Raw genomic sequence first — 17967 nt, 5'->3', positions numbered from 1 at the left:
CATATTTGCTAAAATATTAGAGCGCCACCTAGGATTACTAATGGTTTCGGCCAATGAAAAATGAGATTTCTAATTTACTTTGAATTAAAAATATTGATTTCCACGTAGATAATTAATTAGGCGCCACGTAGATATTTTAATTAATTAATTGTTAATACATACAACTCCATCTAAAATCAAACACTCCAAAAATTAAAAAATAAATCCAAAATAAAATTCATCCAAAATCAAACACTAATCTAAAATAAAATAAATAAAATTCAATTTAAAATCAAACATTAATCCAATATTAGAGCGCCATGTAGGAAATATAATGGATTCCGCCAATGAAAAATAAGATTTCAAAAGTAATTTTGAATTAAAAAAGTCGAGTGCCACATAGATAAATAATTAAGTGTCACGTAGAAATTTTTATTAATTAATTATTCATATTACATATATACAATTTCATCCAAAAACAAACACTCTCATAATTAAAAAAATAAATCTAAAATGAAATTCAATGAAAAATAAAAAACTAATCTAATATAATATATAAGTTGGTATACATATATATAGGAGTTTTATTTAAACATAACAATTTAATAGAATCCGTGCATCGCACGGGCTAAAATCTAGTCTAATAATAGTTTTGTGAAACTAAAAGAAAACAATTAATGGAGTAATATTCTTTGCTAAAATTCTAATACTTCGTAATATATTTTTATGTACTCTATATTTTTATTATTGCTACTACAGAGTATGTAATTGTTACTGGATTCATATTCCTATACCAACTATCTATCCATTTGATAACACTCTTTACCATACTCAACATATATTAACCAATAAGTTGGTGGAGTTGGTGGCCGGGGAACTCACCTTGTGATTTGGAGGTCACGGGGTTGAGTCCCATCAGTTGTGAAATGTTTGGGAGTGGCTCATGTAAAGACATGCGTAACTGGATTGGTTAACCTGTGCTAGGTGTTGGTTCAGTAGGGTATCTTCTTTTCACCTATTAAAAACTACTCAATATATATTTTACTTTTTTTAAAAAAATATGATGATCTTTACAATCTTAACGGACCCAACAATCTTAACAATCTATTTTTTATAAAAAAAAATTAACTTATGTTCTTAAATAATTAGAGTAACTCGTATTAACTCATCGTCATCAATCAAATCACCTAAGTAACTCGTATTAACTCATCATCATCAAATTGAGGATTTGTATTATTGTTGGTCAATATGGTTGTTGTTTATTGCTCTCGTTTTTATTTTGCTTTATGTTTTGCTTTTCTTTCATTTTTAGCTAATGCTTGTACTTTATTTAGAGGTTTTTGCCTCTCTTATTCACCAAAAAAATATAAAAATCAAGTTATAGCTCTAATCCATGAGTCGTGTGTTGTTGTCGGGTTCTATGAGTCTTGGATAATTGGTGTTATGCACTCACTTAGATTTTAGAGATTTGTTGTTGGGTTCTATGAGTCTTGGGTAATTGGTGTTATGCACTCACTTAGATTTTAGAGATTAAATACGGAAGAACAATTTTTATTAGGTGCAAACGGAAAATCATGACGGAAAAGAGAAAAATAGCGTACAAATTTCCTTTAAAAAAAAAAAAAATCATACAGAGTATTAGAATTATGTGAATGTACCTGTTTTTTAAAAATTTCCTATAGAAAATATTCTAATTTTTCAGAAATAAGTTACATATTGTAATTTACAAATTATGATATTAAAAATCTTCTCCTTTTTTTTAATATTAATTCTAGTAATATTGTACTCCAGCGTAGTATATATTAAAAATTTAATAGTTTCTAAATAAATACAAAGTACAAAATTTAGGAAGTATTAAATCAATGTAAACTTTCAGATTTTATTTAAATGTTTTTTTTAAAAAATATTTTATTTATATTATGGTTAAAGGTGTGTTAAAAGTGGGTTAACTTGCCGGAAAATGAAGTTAATGTCCTAAATGGTGGAATAAAAAGGTGCAGGTCCCAAACGTTGAAAAACTCAAAAGGTGAGTACCCAAGTATTAGTTTAACTCCATTTTCCTCCGGTTATCAAATTGTACATGAAATTAGAACAAAATTAGAAATGCATGAATTTCAACGTTTGACAAAATTAGAAAAGCATGGATTTTGAATTCTTGAATAAAGTAAAATAAAATCATAAAAATGTAAATTCGATGCTAATTGCTGGGTTAGGGTTTAGCACTGACCTAAAACCTCAGAGATAGAACCCTAATTATAGATTATATAGATGCATCAGCAACTATAAAATGACTTCAAGTAATATGGTTGTTAAATAGAGAAATTTACCAAATGAAGTTTGCCGATCATCGAGACTTGAATTTTTGCTATGAACGGAAAAGGCAGTTTCTATGTCCGATTTTTTCTTTCTTTATTTGCGCAATTAAAAACGTAAAACAAAAGGTCCTACCGGGAGTCGAACCCAGGTCGCTGGATTCAAAGTCCAGAGTGCTAACCACTACACCATAGAACCTCAGACATGAGTTTTCGATTTTGTACCTATTTAGATTCTAGGTGTTCATTGACGTTTAACCGTTGAGCTTAACGTTATTCTGCCTCCATTTTTTAATTTTAAATGGCACCATATATATGGGTAAATAGTATAGAGGTTTATGTAAACTATAATCTAATTTAATATATATAATTAAAGTGGGTATATTTGTTGAGCTATTCGAACACCACATAGAAAATCTAATAGTTTCGGCCAATGAAAAATAAGATTTCTAATTTATTTATGAATTAAAAAAAATCGAGTGCAACGTAGATATTTTAATTAATTAATTACTAATACACAACTCCATCCAAAATCAAACAATCTAATAATTAAAAAAAAAAATCTAAAATAAAATTTAATCCAAAATCAAATACTAATCTAATATAAAATTCAATCCAATATTAGAACGCCAATAAAAATAAGATTTCGAAAATCTTTTTGAATAAAAAAGTCGAATGCCACGTAGATAAATAATTAGGTTTCACATAGATATTTTTATTAATTAATACTAAATTATGTATATACAACTCCATCCAAAATCAAATACTCTAATAATTGAAAAATAAATCTAAAATGAATTTTAATCCAAAAATCAAACACTCTAATCTAATATATAAAATATAGAATTTGGTATATATATGAGTTTTATTTTAACTTAACAATTTAATAGAATTCGTGCATCACACGGGCAAAAATCTAGTTTATTATTAAATGGTGCAAATCGTGCAAGTTGATAATTTAAGATAGAATATATGTTAATATTCTTTTCTAATTCTGTAAAGATGGATTTTGTGTAATTATGTAAATTAGAGTTCTCATAGAATTAGGGTTGTACACCTATAAATATTGACTACTGAGAGCATCCCTAATCAGGGAAAATTACACGTACTATTCTACATGGTATCACATCCTAAGGAAAACTACCCTCGTTTTTCTTAATCTCGTTCCTTCTCGTACGCCATACTCCCTTCTTCCGCAACTATGGCGCCCTCTGTCAATCTACCTCCCCCGATGAAGACACGCCGGTCACTTAATACTATCTATTGCTTACTACTTTCAAACTCCAGTTTATCGTTAGCTTTAAAATTAATGAAATCATTTCGATGCCACTTTTCACAATTATCCATTCTTGATATCAACAAAATCACAACAATCTACAATTATCAAAAAAATAAAGCCATATCGCACTGGTGATCGACTCCAGTGCCGACCAAATCATTTCCATTCTCCTTTCAATTTATACACTAAATATTTAGAATAATATAACGATCGTAATAAACAACACAATGATTCAGAAAAAGTAACACGTAGCATACATCAAGAAAAGAAAATTACCACCACCCCGCAATTTCCCATCTCTCGGAACGATTGAGTTAGTTTTATTTCACTTTTTTTCATTATAGCTTTATTATTATTCCTAAATTCTTTACACTCTATGTCCTAATTACTAACCCAAAGAAACGCTCCCTCTGATACCAACTTGTAACACCCTAACAGTTAAGCCTATTTTAAAGACACTAATATGATTATTAACTTACTAATTATTAAAAATTTCGGCAGCACTTCCCCAAATATGGACAATCTAAAATATCATTTAGGAAATTACGTCAAACTTTCTTTAACCTGTTTCAATTACACCAATCCAAAATATTAAGTTTCCCCAAATCATCATCAGGGTGTTACTGCTACACCTACCTATTAAGTAAATGCAAAGCTAAATACTATTTATATTAAATAACTACGAGAGTTTAATTCACTTTTAAGCAATTATTTAAGTTTTCCACAAAAGTAATCTATAACTAGGATTTCAACTTTACTTAATAGCAAAAACATAAGTGAACTTATGACGTCCTCACTCCAACGTCGTGCACCCAAAATCAATCAGCATTACATGCATCCTCTGCTCACCATAATTCAATGGGTCGTCGCAGGTTCAATCCCAATAGGAGAACAATAAAACAAGGAAAAAAAAGTCAGCAAATCTGGTAACCACCACTCCACCTAGTGAAATAAGTATAAAGATCATATAAGTATAAATAAATATATAAGCATTAAAACAAGTTATTCAAATATTCTCACTTAAGCCTTTAACCAAAGATTATTTTATCAGTGTTAAGATAATGAACTTATGTCCTAACACTAGACCCGGGAGTCCCTGACAGTCTACTAAGATATACCAGGGAGCCACTGACAGTATATCAAATCCTCGTTGGCCAACTATTTCCATAACCTCTAGTGTGCACACCCCCCAACTCTATCTTTTACGTGACCCGGGAGCCCCTGAACAATCACACTAGAGATGAGTACGGTTTACCACCTTCCCACATACGGCGATAATAATTTCAAATTGCCACGTACGGCGAAGTCAACAAATTACTTCATATTTAATCTTTACTCAATTTATCCAAAGTATCATCAATCACATAAATCATGTATTCACGTCAATCATTCTCATTATTATAAATAAACAAATAACTTCATAAAAAAAATTCATATCACAAATAGAATGATTTTATTCTAGAAATGAAAAAAATCCAATATGTGAAATTCGTAAAACATCTTTAATAATTCAAGTTATACCAAAAACATTCGAAATATAAAAGCTTAAACTGACATAAGAAAGATTGCTTCATTTCGTACATTGAATATTTCTAGATTTTCGTTTAAGTCTTTAACACATAAATTCAAAGGTTATTAACGAAGGAGGTGTCCATGGGGTTACCTTGAGTAAACTCTTAGCACAATTTTGGATGTCCTATCCTCCAACTCGTTCTTCTACTCCTATTTTAAATTGAAAACCATAAGAATAAAAGGGAGAGATAGTCTCCTCCTTAGGAATTAACTAAATGGTTCGATGAAATTCTTAGACTAACTTATTTCAAAATATTATTGTGCACACAGACTTTCAACTAGCTGCTCAAGTGTCTGATGATAATATGAGTTTAATACTACAATGCAGGGACCTCGCAGGCCCGGCCCTCGGCATAGGCGAGGAGTTCGACGGCCTAGGGCCCAGGGCCGAAAGGGACCCAAATATGTCTGTGTCCAGTTATTTTGCACAAGTATTATAAACGCAATGAATCAACCACAAATGATTCTGTGGCTCAATGGTATTTGATGTGTTGATGATTCCTCTCAACCAGGGATCGAATCCCGCTTCCCACCCCTCAAAATTTAAGATTTGTTTTCCTTATTTACTGATATTCTACTCTTTTTTCTTCGCTTCTAACTAGTCAAGATTTGTTTTCTTTATTTACTGATATTCTACTCTTTTTTTCTTCGCTTCTTTCTTTTTAACTATGATCTATTTTTTAATTTTTTTTTAAAATATCCATTCCCTACTTTACTTCTTTTTGTTTTATTTTCTTTTTTCAATTTATGTTTGATAATTTTTTTTTTTGTCTTCCTAATTTTATATTATGTAAATTTTTTGGATAAATATTTCTCGTCTTTCTTATAACGACATCATATAAATTAACAAGATGAGATAAAGTATTATTACATATGATTTATATATACGGAATACTTTGTAAAATAAATGTACCGTAAAAATATAAACAAGCATATTATTTAAAGTAGATTTTGAAAATTAAAATGCTTATTATACATGGGGGCCCATATCTTTTTGTTCGCCTAGGGCCCCCGAAATGTCAGGACCGGCCCTGGGACCTCGTCGCAAAAATTAACAACGTTAGGATTCACTTTGGCACAAGGTCTACAAACAGAGCTGATGATGCTTTGGCAAGAATATGTAGGGAAAGAAATGCATATTGTAATAGATTATTTGTGAACCCTATTTCTTTTGTTTGTAGCCCAACCGAGGCTGTAGCAGTAGTAGTTGAGGAGGACAGACCTCCGTGATTCTTTAGTGTTGTAACTCTTAGAGGTTGTTTGGTTGACATCTAAAAATAGGGGAAGTAGAAATTCATGAGAATTAGAAATTGGCTAGTTGTTGGTTAACATAAAAAATATAAAATGAAGGAAGTTGGAACTCATGGGAAGTTTGAGTTCCTACAAAACATGGAAAGTAAATTACGCCAATCAGAGTTCATGGGAATTTCTAATTCCATGTTGTCAACCAAACAACTTTAACCCAAATGACCTAATTTTCCTTAAATTACAACTTTCTACGGGAATTAAATTCCCCTGTCAATCAAACAAGTCCTTAAACTCTCTTAGATTATGTTATTCCTAGCTTGTCATAAAAAAAAAAAAATGCTTTGTTATGGATTTTTTTTTACTTTGTACTCCCTCCGTCCCGTAATACTCGCACCGCTTTTTTTTTCGGGTCGTCCCTTAATACTTACACTGCTTCTATAAGTAGAAATATTTACCAATATTATATTATTTCTCATACTTACCTATTACCCCACATACACCCCTACTCCCTACAAAAAATCATTTAAAAATTCAAACCCCCCACTTACCACTCCCCACCCCTTACACATTTCCCACAAACTATATTAAAAAAAAGACCCCATTATATCAACTAACACCCATTAAAATAATAAGTCAATTAAAATATCTTAAACTCCACACGGGTCAAACCGATGCGATGTTGACTTTTAGGAGCTTGTTTGACCATTACGTTAAACAGTGAGTACTGAGTAGTACTGTAGTAGTAGTCCGTAACACAAGCAGTCAATCATTCTCCGTCGAATCAGCGGTGCACGTGCCTGGTTAACGTTAATCTGACGGTGAAGAATGACGGTGTGAGTGTAGTCAAACGTCAAAAAAGTACATTTCTGAAATCTGAACACATCGATCAAACCCCCTAATACAAGGCAAAACAGGGGAAGTTATTAAAAAATAGAAGTATAGAAACGGAAAGGTCAAGCAATGCTTTTTTACGGGGAGCATTTCAATCCACGAGGTGGAGTCTTTTTTGGTCTCTTTGGTCAGTTTTCAAATACTCGTATCTAAAATTGTTGTAAAAATTCAGCAGTCCACACATTTTAGCCCTTCTTTCCTTGGCGTATTATACTTACAATAGTTTTACAAACATATTTATCAAGATATTTCGTACTACTTTTTTCGTAATTAATTATACATATTACTAAAAACTTTTAAAAAATAATATTTGAAAAATGTACATTAATTATGACTAATCCAACAACATATTACAGAATAACATTTGATTTTTATACGAAATATATTAGTGAGAAATTTGGTCAAAGTTAATGTATGAAATTATGAATAGTGCAAAAGTCAAACTGTTGCAAATATTCAGGAAAAAGGAGAGTGTAAAGGTACTCATAATAACTTATCCTTATAGACAATTACCTAATCACGACTAGAATTGACAGCATGTGACTTCTACCTACAACGCAACGACGACACGCCCCGGCATTCTTCTATTGTGGAAAAAGTGTGCTTGAATTAACTTTAAGGGAGTTAAAATTTAACATTATTTGTTTGATTGTATTTTGAAAAAAAGTTGAAATTTGAGTTTATACTTCATATAACACTCAAAACTGATACGAGTATGAAGTAAACCAACAAATAAGAGATCGATACTGACACTGTCATACATAACAATAATGGTCAAATATGTGCACAAATGACTGTAAGAAAAACAAGTGTAACAATTACTCCGAAATTCGGAATAGAACAAGAAAATACTTTATTCATAATCCTCCAACCAAACATATCAAAACATATACTTATAGAAAATACTTTTATCATAATCCTCCAACCAGACATTTAGATGAGTACCTAGCCACAATTATCACACCTTTGGATACAAAGATAGATAATTTTCACAATAATAAAGCAAATCTTTTACAATCAATACACTATTTTTATTTCATTATTTCATTTCCTGTGAGTAGCCACTTTTATCATACAGTAAAAACTGGAGTAGTGTTTGTTCTTGAAAAATGGGAAACTGGAAAGTAGATTGGCTTTTTAAAATAAACGTTACACTGTTGCTTAAGTGCTGTTTGGATTTGGACTTTTAGAAAAGAAAGAGGTGTTTTGTTTAGAACAGGAGAGGCCATACCAAAACAAACACGGTTAAAAAACGGGACCCTTCTTTTTTTGGCTCGTTAAAACGAGGACCCTAGTTTGTTTATTGTTGCGTCGAAGGGTCATTCATTGTTTTGGTATCATTTTAAGTTTTTAACAAATCATTTCATGTTTTGTCAAATCTAATATGATTGGTTAAATAGTTATTTACATCTAAAAATGATTTATTTCCACTGCACCTTATTTTACGGGACTAATTTACAATAACACTGCTTGATGTATTCTATCAGTGAGGCAAACTCGTACACTACGTAATTAACAGTAATATAAAGTAATGTATTCTTATTTGCAAGAACGAGAAAAGTTATACAAAAATAGAAATTGAAGAAGGTAAAACAATAATTGGTCTGTCTAAATTCATTTGATGAACTATTTCCCCCATCATTAACTAGTAAGATTATTCCAATTTTATGTATTTGTATCCTATTAAAGACCTTAACATTCACAAGACATCGATTGGTATGTGAAAAATCTCATGTTATACCCACTACTCTTCTACAGAGTACGTACTATATATATACGTACATCATTAAACCTGAAATTTTGTTATTGTCCAATTTGTATACTGTGTTGTCTAAGTGAACTTTTTTTATTTCTTGCATTATTTATTTTTGCTAATTTAGAAATGACTACTAAATGGATCTCTATTGACCCTATCACATCATATCAAGTTCAAGTCATTCAAAGACTCAAACAAACATGTGAAGTTACTGAAGTATGTAAAACAAATCAAACCAAATCTTTAAAAAGATCAATCGAATTTACCTTATTTGTTGACAAGATATAACCAAACATAGTAGAACTCTAGTCAAGTCCATTACCAATTTTACAATTTACCATTACATTACATAAACAAACATAATGAGAAAGCATACACTAAAGAAGCCCATGCATATAACGCTACCGGACAATAGTAGGTCCCTTCCGTTACATGATAATCCCCATTCTCTAAGCAACTCATTTTCTTCACAAAGTCAGAAAAACCCATCAAAAACTAACCAGAAAATAACATATTCAATTCCAAAGTTGACTTCATTGCCAATATTCCACCAATAAAACTACCACTTCTTCTACTAGTCTATAACCTAATCACATTTTCCCACATTCCCAAGTTCCTAACCTTTCAACCCCTACAATTTTATTTTTTATTTTTTTTTAAAAAAGAAAAGCCATCTTCAATTCCTCTCTCCTCCCCAACACCCCATTTCACCTTCCCCTATCCCCTTCTTATAAAGGGCACTGTCCCTCCAACTGTAAGACTATTCCTCAATTCAAGCTTCTCTTTAAACCCTCAATTGTCTCTTTCTTCAAATATCTCTCTCCAAACACTCCCTTTTAAAAATGGATGTAAGTAAAAACATTTCTCCTTTTTTCTTTTTTCTTTTTCTTTTTCTTTTTGTTTTTGTAATTGTCGGGTTAAACTGAATATCTGTATTTCATGGTAATAGGAATCAAGGATACGAGGGAGTCAGATACCGGCGTTTGGGAACTGGGAATACGTAAACGATCTACCCATTACTCAGTATTTTGAGTGTGCTAGACAAGCGGGTTTAATCCGCTACAGCTCTTCCTCAGGAGAATGCGATAATCATAATCATAATCATCATCACCATCATCATCATAATCAACAAAATCAAACTCCTCCTGATTTGTACACCGTTGATTTCATCAAACCTCGTACTGCTCCTCGTCCCAAACAGGTCTTCTTTACTTTCTCTCTCCTATTTTTTTTTTTTTTTTACTAGTGTTCATAATTTTAATACAGCATAACTCTCCTCGTTCCTTAATACTTGCAACAATTTAACTCTAGCGCTATTCATACATTAACTAATACGGAGTAATATATAAAAATCAAATATTATTATATAATAAGTTGTTCATATTATTAATTTTAATTTACTTTTACTAATATGTAATATAATTACATGGTCAAATTATTGCAACTATTCACTGTGAAGGATCGAGAGGAGCCGTAGGCTATGGTACATGGCTAAATGTAGGATAAGATAGGTTGTGGAAGTATTAGATTTTGTTGTTATTCATTTTTTTCAGAGTTAGTAAGTGTCAAATTCTACTTTTGTTGACTCTTTTCTTTTCAATTTTGGAAATTTTATGTTTTCTATGTGGAATTTTTTTAAATGAAAGAGGCAAAATTAGAATTTCAGACTTCCAATAATAGAAATTGAATTTTTTTTTTTTTTTTTTGAAAAAGAATTTGTAGTGAAAAATGCAATATTTATTGGTACTTTCTCTTTGAGGCAGTCTATTGACGACGCAATTTAGGGAATGGATGTGCTAGATTGCTGACAAAAACCAAAAGATGTTGTCAGTTTTGTTTTTGACTTTTTTCACTTTTTCCTTTTGGGCTCTGGACTTTTACCAAAAAAAATTAACAAATACTCTTTGTAAATTTAACAAATTTAACGAGTAAAATATACAAAATAAATAGAGTAATTTCAAGATAGTCTTCTTTGTAAATTTTGATTAGGGATTGTAGTTTCCCTTCCAAATTAATTGTCACGTAGTTAACATAATTTAAGATAATATTATATGAATTAGTATTACGGAGTATAGTAAAACTTAAACTAAAGTAATAATGTGAAATTTCTTGGAAACAAGGTAATAACACGTAAAAATGATCTTGGCACACTAAAGAACGATATTTTGTTCTATACTTACGACGAAGGAAGTGCGCCAAAATTAATTTCAGACAGGGACTAGCTAACTTGTGGTGACATGAAACAAGCGAAGAAAGGTAAAAGTAATGATTTTGAGGGAAAAAGGCAGGAATTAATGGAGGATAAGACAGCATTTATGAGAAACATGTGAAAATGCATGGTGGTGAGGGCTGATTTGAGGTATGTTGCGTAAAACATATTCAAACGAGGAGCGGTAACAATCTTTTCATCTCAGATTCTCAGTAATAATAATAAATATAATAATAATAACAATATTAATAATATTAATATTAATATTAATATTAATAAACTAATTTGCTTTAGACTTCGAGTCTTCTAATTTGCTTTGTCAATTGGTTTAATTATAGAAAAAGTGCTAAGGAAGAAGATTTTATCAAAAAAAAAAAAGTGCTAAGGAAGATAAACTACCCCATTACTTTTTAGTCAATATAATCCATTAAGGAATATCTAAGTTGATAGGATTAATTGGGTGATGATAAAGGTCGCAAGTTGCGACAATATTTAGTTGTCGCAATCTTACGTGTCGCAGTTTAATTGGTACATATAGGCGACACGTAAGCTATGAGTCATAATAATATTTTTACTATCAATGCAATATTTTTACTATGAAAATATGTAAATAAGGTAGTCGATATAAATAAGGAAACAAATTAGAATATTAAGATTTTCCTAGCTTTTTTCGAAACATTTAAAGTAGGATATATAAATTATATATTTTAGTTTCCAATTTAATCATGACACATAAGCATGCCATGTCATCTTTGTGACACGGCTTAAAGGACGCATGTTGCGACCTTTATCATTTTCGGGATTAATTTAATGTCATTAATGAACTTATAATTTCTTTTTCTATGTACTCATGCGAAAATGATTCCTATAGCTAAAGCTCAAATTATCTTATACGTGTGTACTCGATGAATACAACTCCTATAGCTAAAATCTCAATTACCTTGTACGTGTGTACTCGACGAAAATAGTTCCTATAGGTAAAGTCCGAATTACCTTGTACTCAAAGGAAATAGTTACATAGCTAAATCCCAAATTACCTTGTACTCAAAGGAAATAGTTAGTCATATAACTAAAGGCCGAATTACTTTGTACTCGACGTAAATAGCTCCTATAGCTAAAGCCCGATTTACCTTGACGAAAATAAGTCTTTTTTGTTACGTCCAAATTACCTTATATTCGACAAAAATAGCTCCTAGAACTAAAGTCCGAATTATCTAGTACCCGATGAAAATTACTCCTATAGCTAATGTCCGAATTACCTTATACGCCTGCCCAGACAAAAATAGTTCCTATAGAACATCTCATTTACTAGTTTGATAAATTTATGACAGATTTTAGGGTCGGTCCATAAATTATAAGAGTACAACTACAGAGTATATAGTAATTTCATTCAATAAAAATATTCTTCCAATTAATATTGCGAAATAATTGACAAGATATTCATGTTTGCAACCACAAACATCAAACATCATTCCACCTCAACAAGCAACCCGCATTTAATTCCTTGCCTCTCTTTCCGGATTATCGGATCCCACCCATGTCCTTCTAAATGGGTTGTGGGCCTCCATCTATTTGACTGTTTAATTATACTTGTACTAGAATTAAGTTCTTGATTGAAAAATGGTACTACTATTATTAAATGGTAATTAATCAATTTAATGTCAATGTATTTACTATTAGAGACTATAATTTGGATAATTTTTACAATTTGGTGCACATATTTGTTTTTTTCGTTCGAACGTGTCTGAAAAGCTAGTTATTCAAATGGATTTCGAACTACTTGTGTAAGTTTAGGTATCACCGCCTCAAAATCCTGTTAAGTATTGATTATTACTTTTATTTATTGAACTATAGTTATGAAAACCCCTAAACACCCTTCACCCAATCTTAAACCCGCTGGAGCTTTCTACACAGGTACGGCTAAAGATGACCGTGGGCTGGGTCGGGCTTCTGGTCAAGCCCATGGGTCGTGGGCCTAACCGGGTTGAAAAGTTAAAAAAGGCACAGGCCCGGCCCAAGTCCACGGGCTTTCGTGCCGTGCCGGGCCGGCCAGTCGTGCCTAAGGCTAATTTTACTAAATTTAGCGTGCTTTGCTGTGCCGGGTCGAGTCGTGCCGTGCCTTTTCGTGCTTTAGGCCCAAGCCCGGACCACGGCCCACGACTTCGTGCCCGTGTCGGGCCGTGCTTTTTCCGTTCTCGTGCCGGGCCGGGCTTTTTTCGTGCCGGGCCGACCCACAGCCATCTTTAGGTATGGCCATGAGGGTATGTCCAAGTATGATTGAGGACGTAATTGCTACCGACTTTTACCTGTCTAATTAATAATGAAAGCCAATGGTCGTGACTATTGTATGTGCAGGGGAAAGGAAGAGAAAAGAAAACAGGAGGGACACAAGTGAAGGAAGGAGGAAGGAAGCAAGCTGGGAACTGTGGAAAGGTGTTTGACGTAACGGTAACGGAGCTTCCCTCAACACAAGGAGGAGGTAAGCGTCACCCACAACCAGCTGTAAATGGCGTTAAGAAGAAGCAACAGCAGTTCCAATACGACGCCGGATCAGCCGCCCAGCCTCGTAGAGCTCCCAGAGCTGTTGATGAAGATCTCTATAAGATCCCTCCTGAGCTCCTTAGGCGGGTGCGTACTCTATTCTTTTATTTATTATTATTTTTACTCTTTTATTTCAAAAAGTACCAATTACGTACTAGTTTTTCAATTTAGTACGTACTAGTACTTGTTTACATTTAAATTTATACAATCATTCGAAATTACGTAGTACTAGAATTGATGACCCTGAATAAAATGCCTAGTTGTCCAAGTTTAACTTCTTTAACAACCACAATAAAGTCTTGACATAATGGTTAAAATTGAGGGCTTGTGTATGATATGTATCAGGTTTGATTTTCCATTTCCCAATTTGTATTGCTCTCATGGCTTAAATCCGCCAAAAATATATCCGAGGTGGTTCATTTTTGACGCTAACACGCTTTTATTGGTATAAATTTATTTGTTATTGGTAGTGATTGCTATGAACAAAGATTTTGTTAGTACCAATAAGATAAAAGTCTTATCAGTAGTGATTACTTGTGTATTTGTTAAACTAATAAATACAAACGTATACCACAAACAAAATAAATTTGTATCAATAAATTTTGTTAGCATTCAAAATGGACCAGCTCTGTTATCGTTTGAGACTTCCTCGACCAAGACATCATTACTTGTTCATTACTAGTGCAATTGTACAAATACAATTTTCAACATGAGAAGATGGGAGGAATTAGTTCTAGACGAATGGAGTACACATTGGATTGGGTCTAAAAAATATCGTTTAGATTACATTGTATACGTCCTGATTTAATTGATAAATTACCAATTTATCAATCATCTTACACTTTCAACGTGACTATTATGTTCATCCTAGACGAAGGAAATATATTGAATTTGTATCTGAACTATTGATCTAATGGATTGTACATTGACTATTTGATGCAGAAGAGGAGACTGGGATTTTTCTCAAGGTGCTTGGTTCCCCCATGCGCAGTCTAATACAAGTGATGTAAAACTGAAGAAACCAGACGAAACAAGTGTACGAAACAACTAGGGAAAAAAACAGTTAATTCGGCCGAGTGATGTAAAATATGGAAACTATATACTGGTAGCTAGCTATAGCATTTTGGTTCCGAATTCTGGTTAAGCTATAGTATGAATATTAAGACCTTAATTAGTCATTAGAAATGGGCTTTATTGTCAATATTTACAACCTTATATTGTCAATATTTTGGTAGTCTACCATTTTGAACCAAAGTCAGAGTCACAATATTTTCTAATGGTAGGCTAAAATGCAGTAAAGAAAAGTGTTAGCCATTGACTTTGGTTTGATTTTATGTCATTATACATGAGTTTTTTGGAATATTTGTTTTTACTTGGCAAAGTTTTTATGAGCTTTTTCTATAGTTTGGTTCATGGATGGAAGATAATATATGTTGACCAAATTATTATTTCCAAAATTATTTGGTTGACAAGAACATAAGAAAGTGAAATTTTTGGGATGTCTATTTCCCATGAAAAGTGTTAAAAGAAAAATTAGATATGAAAATTGCCAAATTTTAAACATTTGCAAATATGCTCCCCTTATGAAATTAAATAAATAAGTACAAAAAGATTGACATTTTTTTAAAAGTAGTACTCTTTCCTTTTAGAGTGTTTGGTTTGGTGTAAAATATTTTTGTTAGGAAATAATTTTCTTCTTTTCAATCATTTTACATTGTTTGTTATGACATGGGGTGTAAACATTTTTTTTTTTCCATTTAAAAGGAAGGTAAACACTTTTTCTCTTTACCTTCTTCTTTAACTCCCTCTTCCCATCAAAGGAAAACTATTAACGGGACCTAAGATCATGTCATTGGTTGGCTCTTCAAAAGAGCTCTTGGAGGGCTCTCCCTCTCTCTCTCTACCACTATCTCTCTACAAGACACACTCAATAATTCATTCCTAAAAATACTCAACATTGGTCGGTTACTCAAATAAGCTCTCTATTATCGTTTTTACCATTTGGTGGTCCATAATTAATTGTCTTTTAACCAAAGTTACTATCCACTTTTCAAAGTTACTCCCCACTTTTCAACAAGAATCAACTCTTGAAAGGCTCTTGGGCAAGCGCTGCCCTGAAGTAGCTCTCCATGAAGAGCTACTCAAGAGCCCCTCAAGAGCCCCAATGTTGGCCAAGAGATAGTTCTTGTTGGAGAGCTACTTGGAGAGCCACTCCAACAACCCAATGTACATGCTCTAAAAGTCTAAAGGTTGTTGGAAAATAAGACGTAAATGGAGTATTTTATATTTTCTTCTTGGGACGAATTCAAGTGAGCAACTGAGCAACTACTCCCTAAAACATACTCCGTGTGAAGTAGAACATAGTCCAAATCATTTGTTTATGATTTTGGTTGTCACTCTTTTTTTACCGTTTGATGTTTATAATTGGACAACCGGTTAAATTCTTATTAATATCAACCAGTATAATCTGGGTACCGCAAATTTTTGGCTATACCCGGGTACAGCCAAAGCTGGCTGTACCCCCATCCAAAATGATGTCGTTTGTGTTGTTTAAAATGAACATTAATATACTGGTACAAAAATGAACATTTACTATTTCGGAAATGAACATTTATTTATTTATTTATGAACATTTACTATTTTGGAAATGAACATTTTTTTATTTATTTGGAAATAAACTACAAAAATGAACATTTACTATTTCGAAAATGAACATTTTTTTATTTATTTGGAAATAAACAATATAGGCTCTTGTAAAAACATAAAAGACCAATGAAGTGAACAATTTCATTATGAACATTAACCATATATTTATTGTGAACAAACAAATAAACAAGAAAGAACAAATAATTCAACAAAAAGAACAAACAATATAAAAAAGAACATAAAATTCCAGAAAAAAGAACAACCAATACAACAATTATGAACAATTTTATGATGAATTTTAAAGCCAACATGAAAGAACAAACAATACAACAAGAAAGAACAAATACTGGTACAAAAATGAACATTTACTATTACGGAAATGAACATTTATTTATTTATTTGGAATGAACATTTACTATTTTGGAAATGAACATTTATTTATTTATTTGGAAATAAACTACAAAAATGAACATTTACTATTTCGGAAATGAACATTTATTTATTTATTTGGAATAAACATTTACTATTTTGGAAATGAACATTTATTTATTTATTGGAATGAACATTTACTATTTTGGAAATGAACATTTATTTATTTATTTGGAAATAAACAATATAGGCGCTTGTAAAAACATAAAAGACCAATGAAGTGAACAATTTCATTATGAATTTTAAAGCCAACATGAAAGAACAAACAATACAACAAGAAAGAACAAACAATAAAGCAGATAATTATTATGAACAAACAAATAAACAAGAAAGAACAAATAATTCAACAAAAAAGAACAAACAATATAAAAAAGAACATAAAATTCCAGAAAAAAGAACAAACAATACAACAATTATGAACAATTTTATGATGAATTTTAAAGCCAACATGAAAGAACAAACAATACAACAATAAGTTTGATGAATACAAGAAAGAACAAACAGTACAACAAGAAAGAACAAACAATACAAAAAGAAAGAATAAAAGATTAATGAAGAGTTTAATTATGAACATTAACCATATGATTATTATAAACAAACAAATAAACAAGAAAGAACAAACAATATAAAAAAGAACATAAAATTCCAGAAGAAAGAACAAAAAATACAACAATTATGAAAATTTGATGATGAATTTAAAAAACAACATGAAAGAACAAACAGTACAACAAGAATGAACAAACAGTACAACAAGAATGAACAAACAATACAATAAGAATGAACAAACAGTACAATAAAAAAGAACAAACAGTCGACAAGTATGAACAAACAATATGAGCGCGTCGTTTTTGGGGGGTACAGCCAGAGCTGGCTGTACCCGGGTACAGCAGTTAGCGATATATCTGGGTACTCTTAATTTTACGTGCGCCAAATTTAATGGATCCAATTGAGAATCTTTTTAGTAAATGCAGTGACACTTCAAGATAGAATCAGATGAGCGATTTTACTCACCGTAAGCAATGCTGAGCGTCTCTTGGATCTTCTCAACATCAATGCAGACGTGGAAAAGGAAAAAAAAGGAAAAAAGAAAAAGAAAGAAAGAAGC

At 31.7% G+C, this 17967-nt stretch overlaps 1 protein-coding gene and 1 non-coding gene across 2 annotated transcripts; one reads left to right on the top strand and one right to left on the bottom strand.

Annotated features, from left to right (window-relative positions):
• Positions 1-2418: 2418 nt before the first annotated feature.
• Positions 2419-2490, bottom strand: TRNAQ-UUG (transfer RNA glutamine (anticodon UUG)). Its single transcript has one exon. It is a non-coding gene; the product is annotated as a tRNA-Gln (tRNA).
• Positions 2491-9618: 7128 nt separating this feature from the next.
• LOC110794717 (uncharacterized) lies at positions 9619-15149 on the top strand. Its single transcript, XM_021999680.2, has 4 exons — positions 9619-9885; positions 9987-10238; positions 13602-13874; positions 14730-15149. The coding sequence occupies exons 1-4, from the start codon at positions 9880-9882 to the stop codon at positions 14781-14783; spliced, it is 585 nt and encodes a 194-aa protein (XP_021855372.1). The 5' UTR covers positions 9619-9879; the 3' UTR covers positions 14784-15149.
• Positions 15150-17967: the final 2818 nt, after the last annotated feature.

Source organism: Spinacia oleracea, chromosome 4, assembly GCF_020520425.1.
Source record: "Spinacia oleracea cultivar Varoflay chromosome 4, BTI_SOV_V1, whole genome shotgun sequence".
NCBI lineage: Eukaryota > Viridiplantae > Streptophyta > Magnoliopsida > Caryophyllales > Amaranthaceae > Spinacia > Spinacia oleracea.
This window is presented reverse-complemented; position numbering and strand designations above follow the sequence as displayed.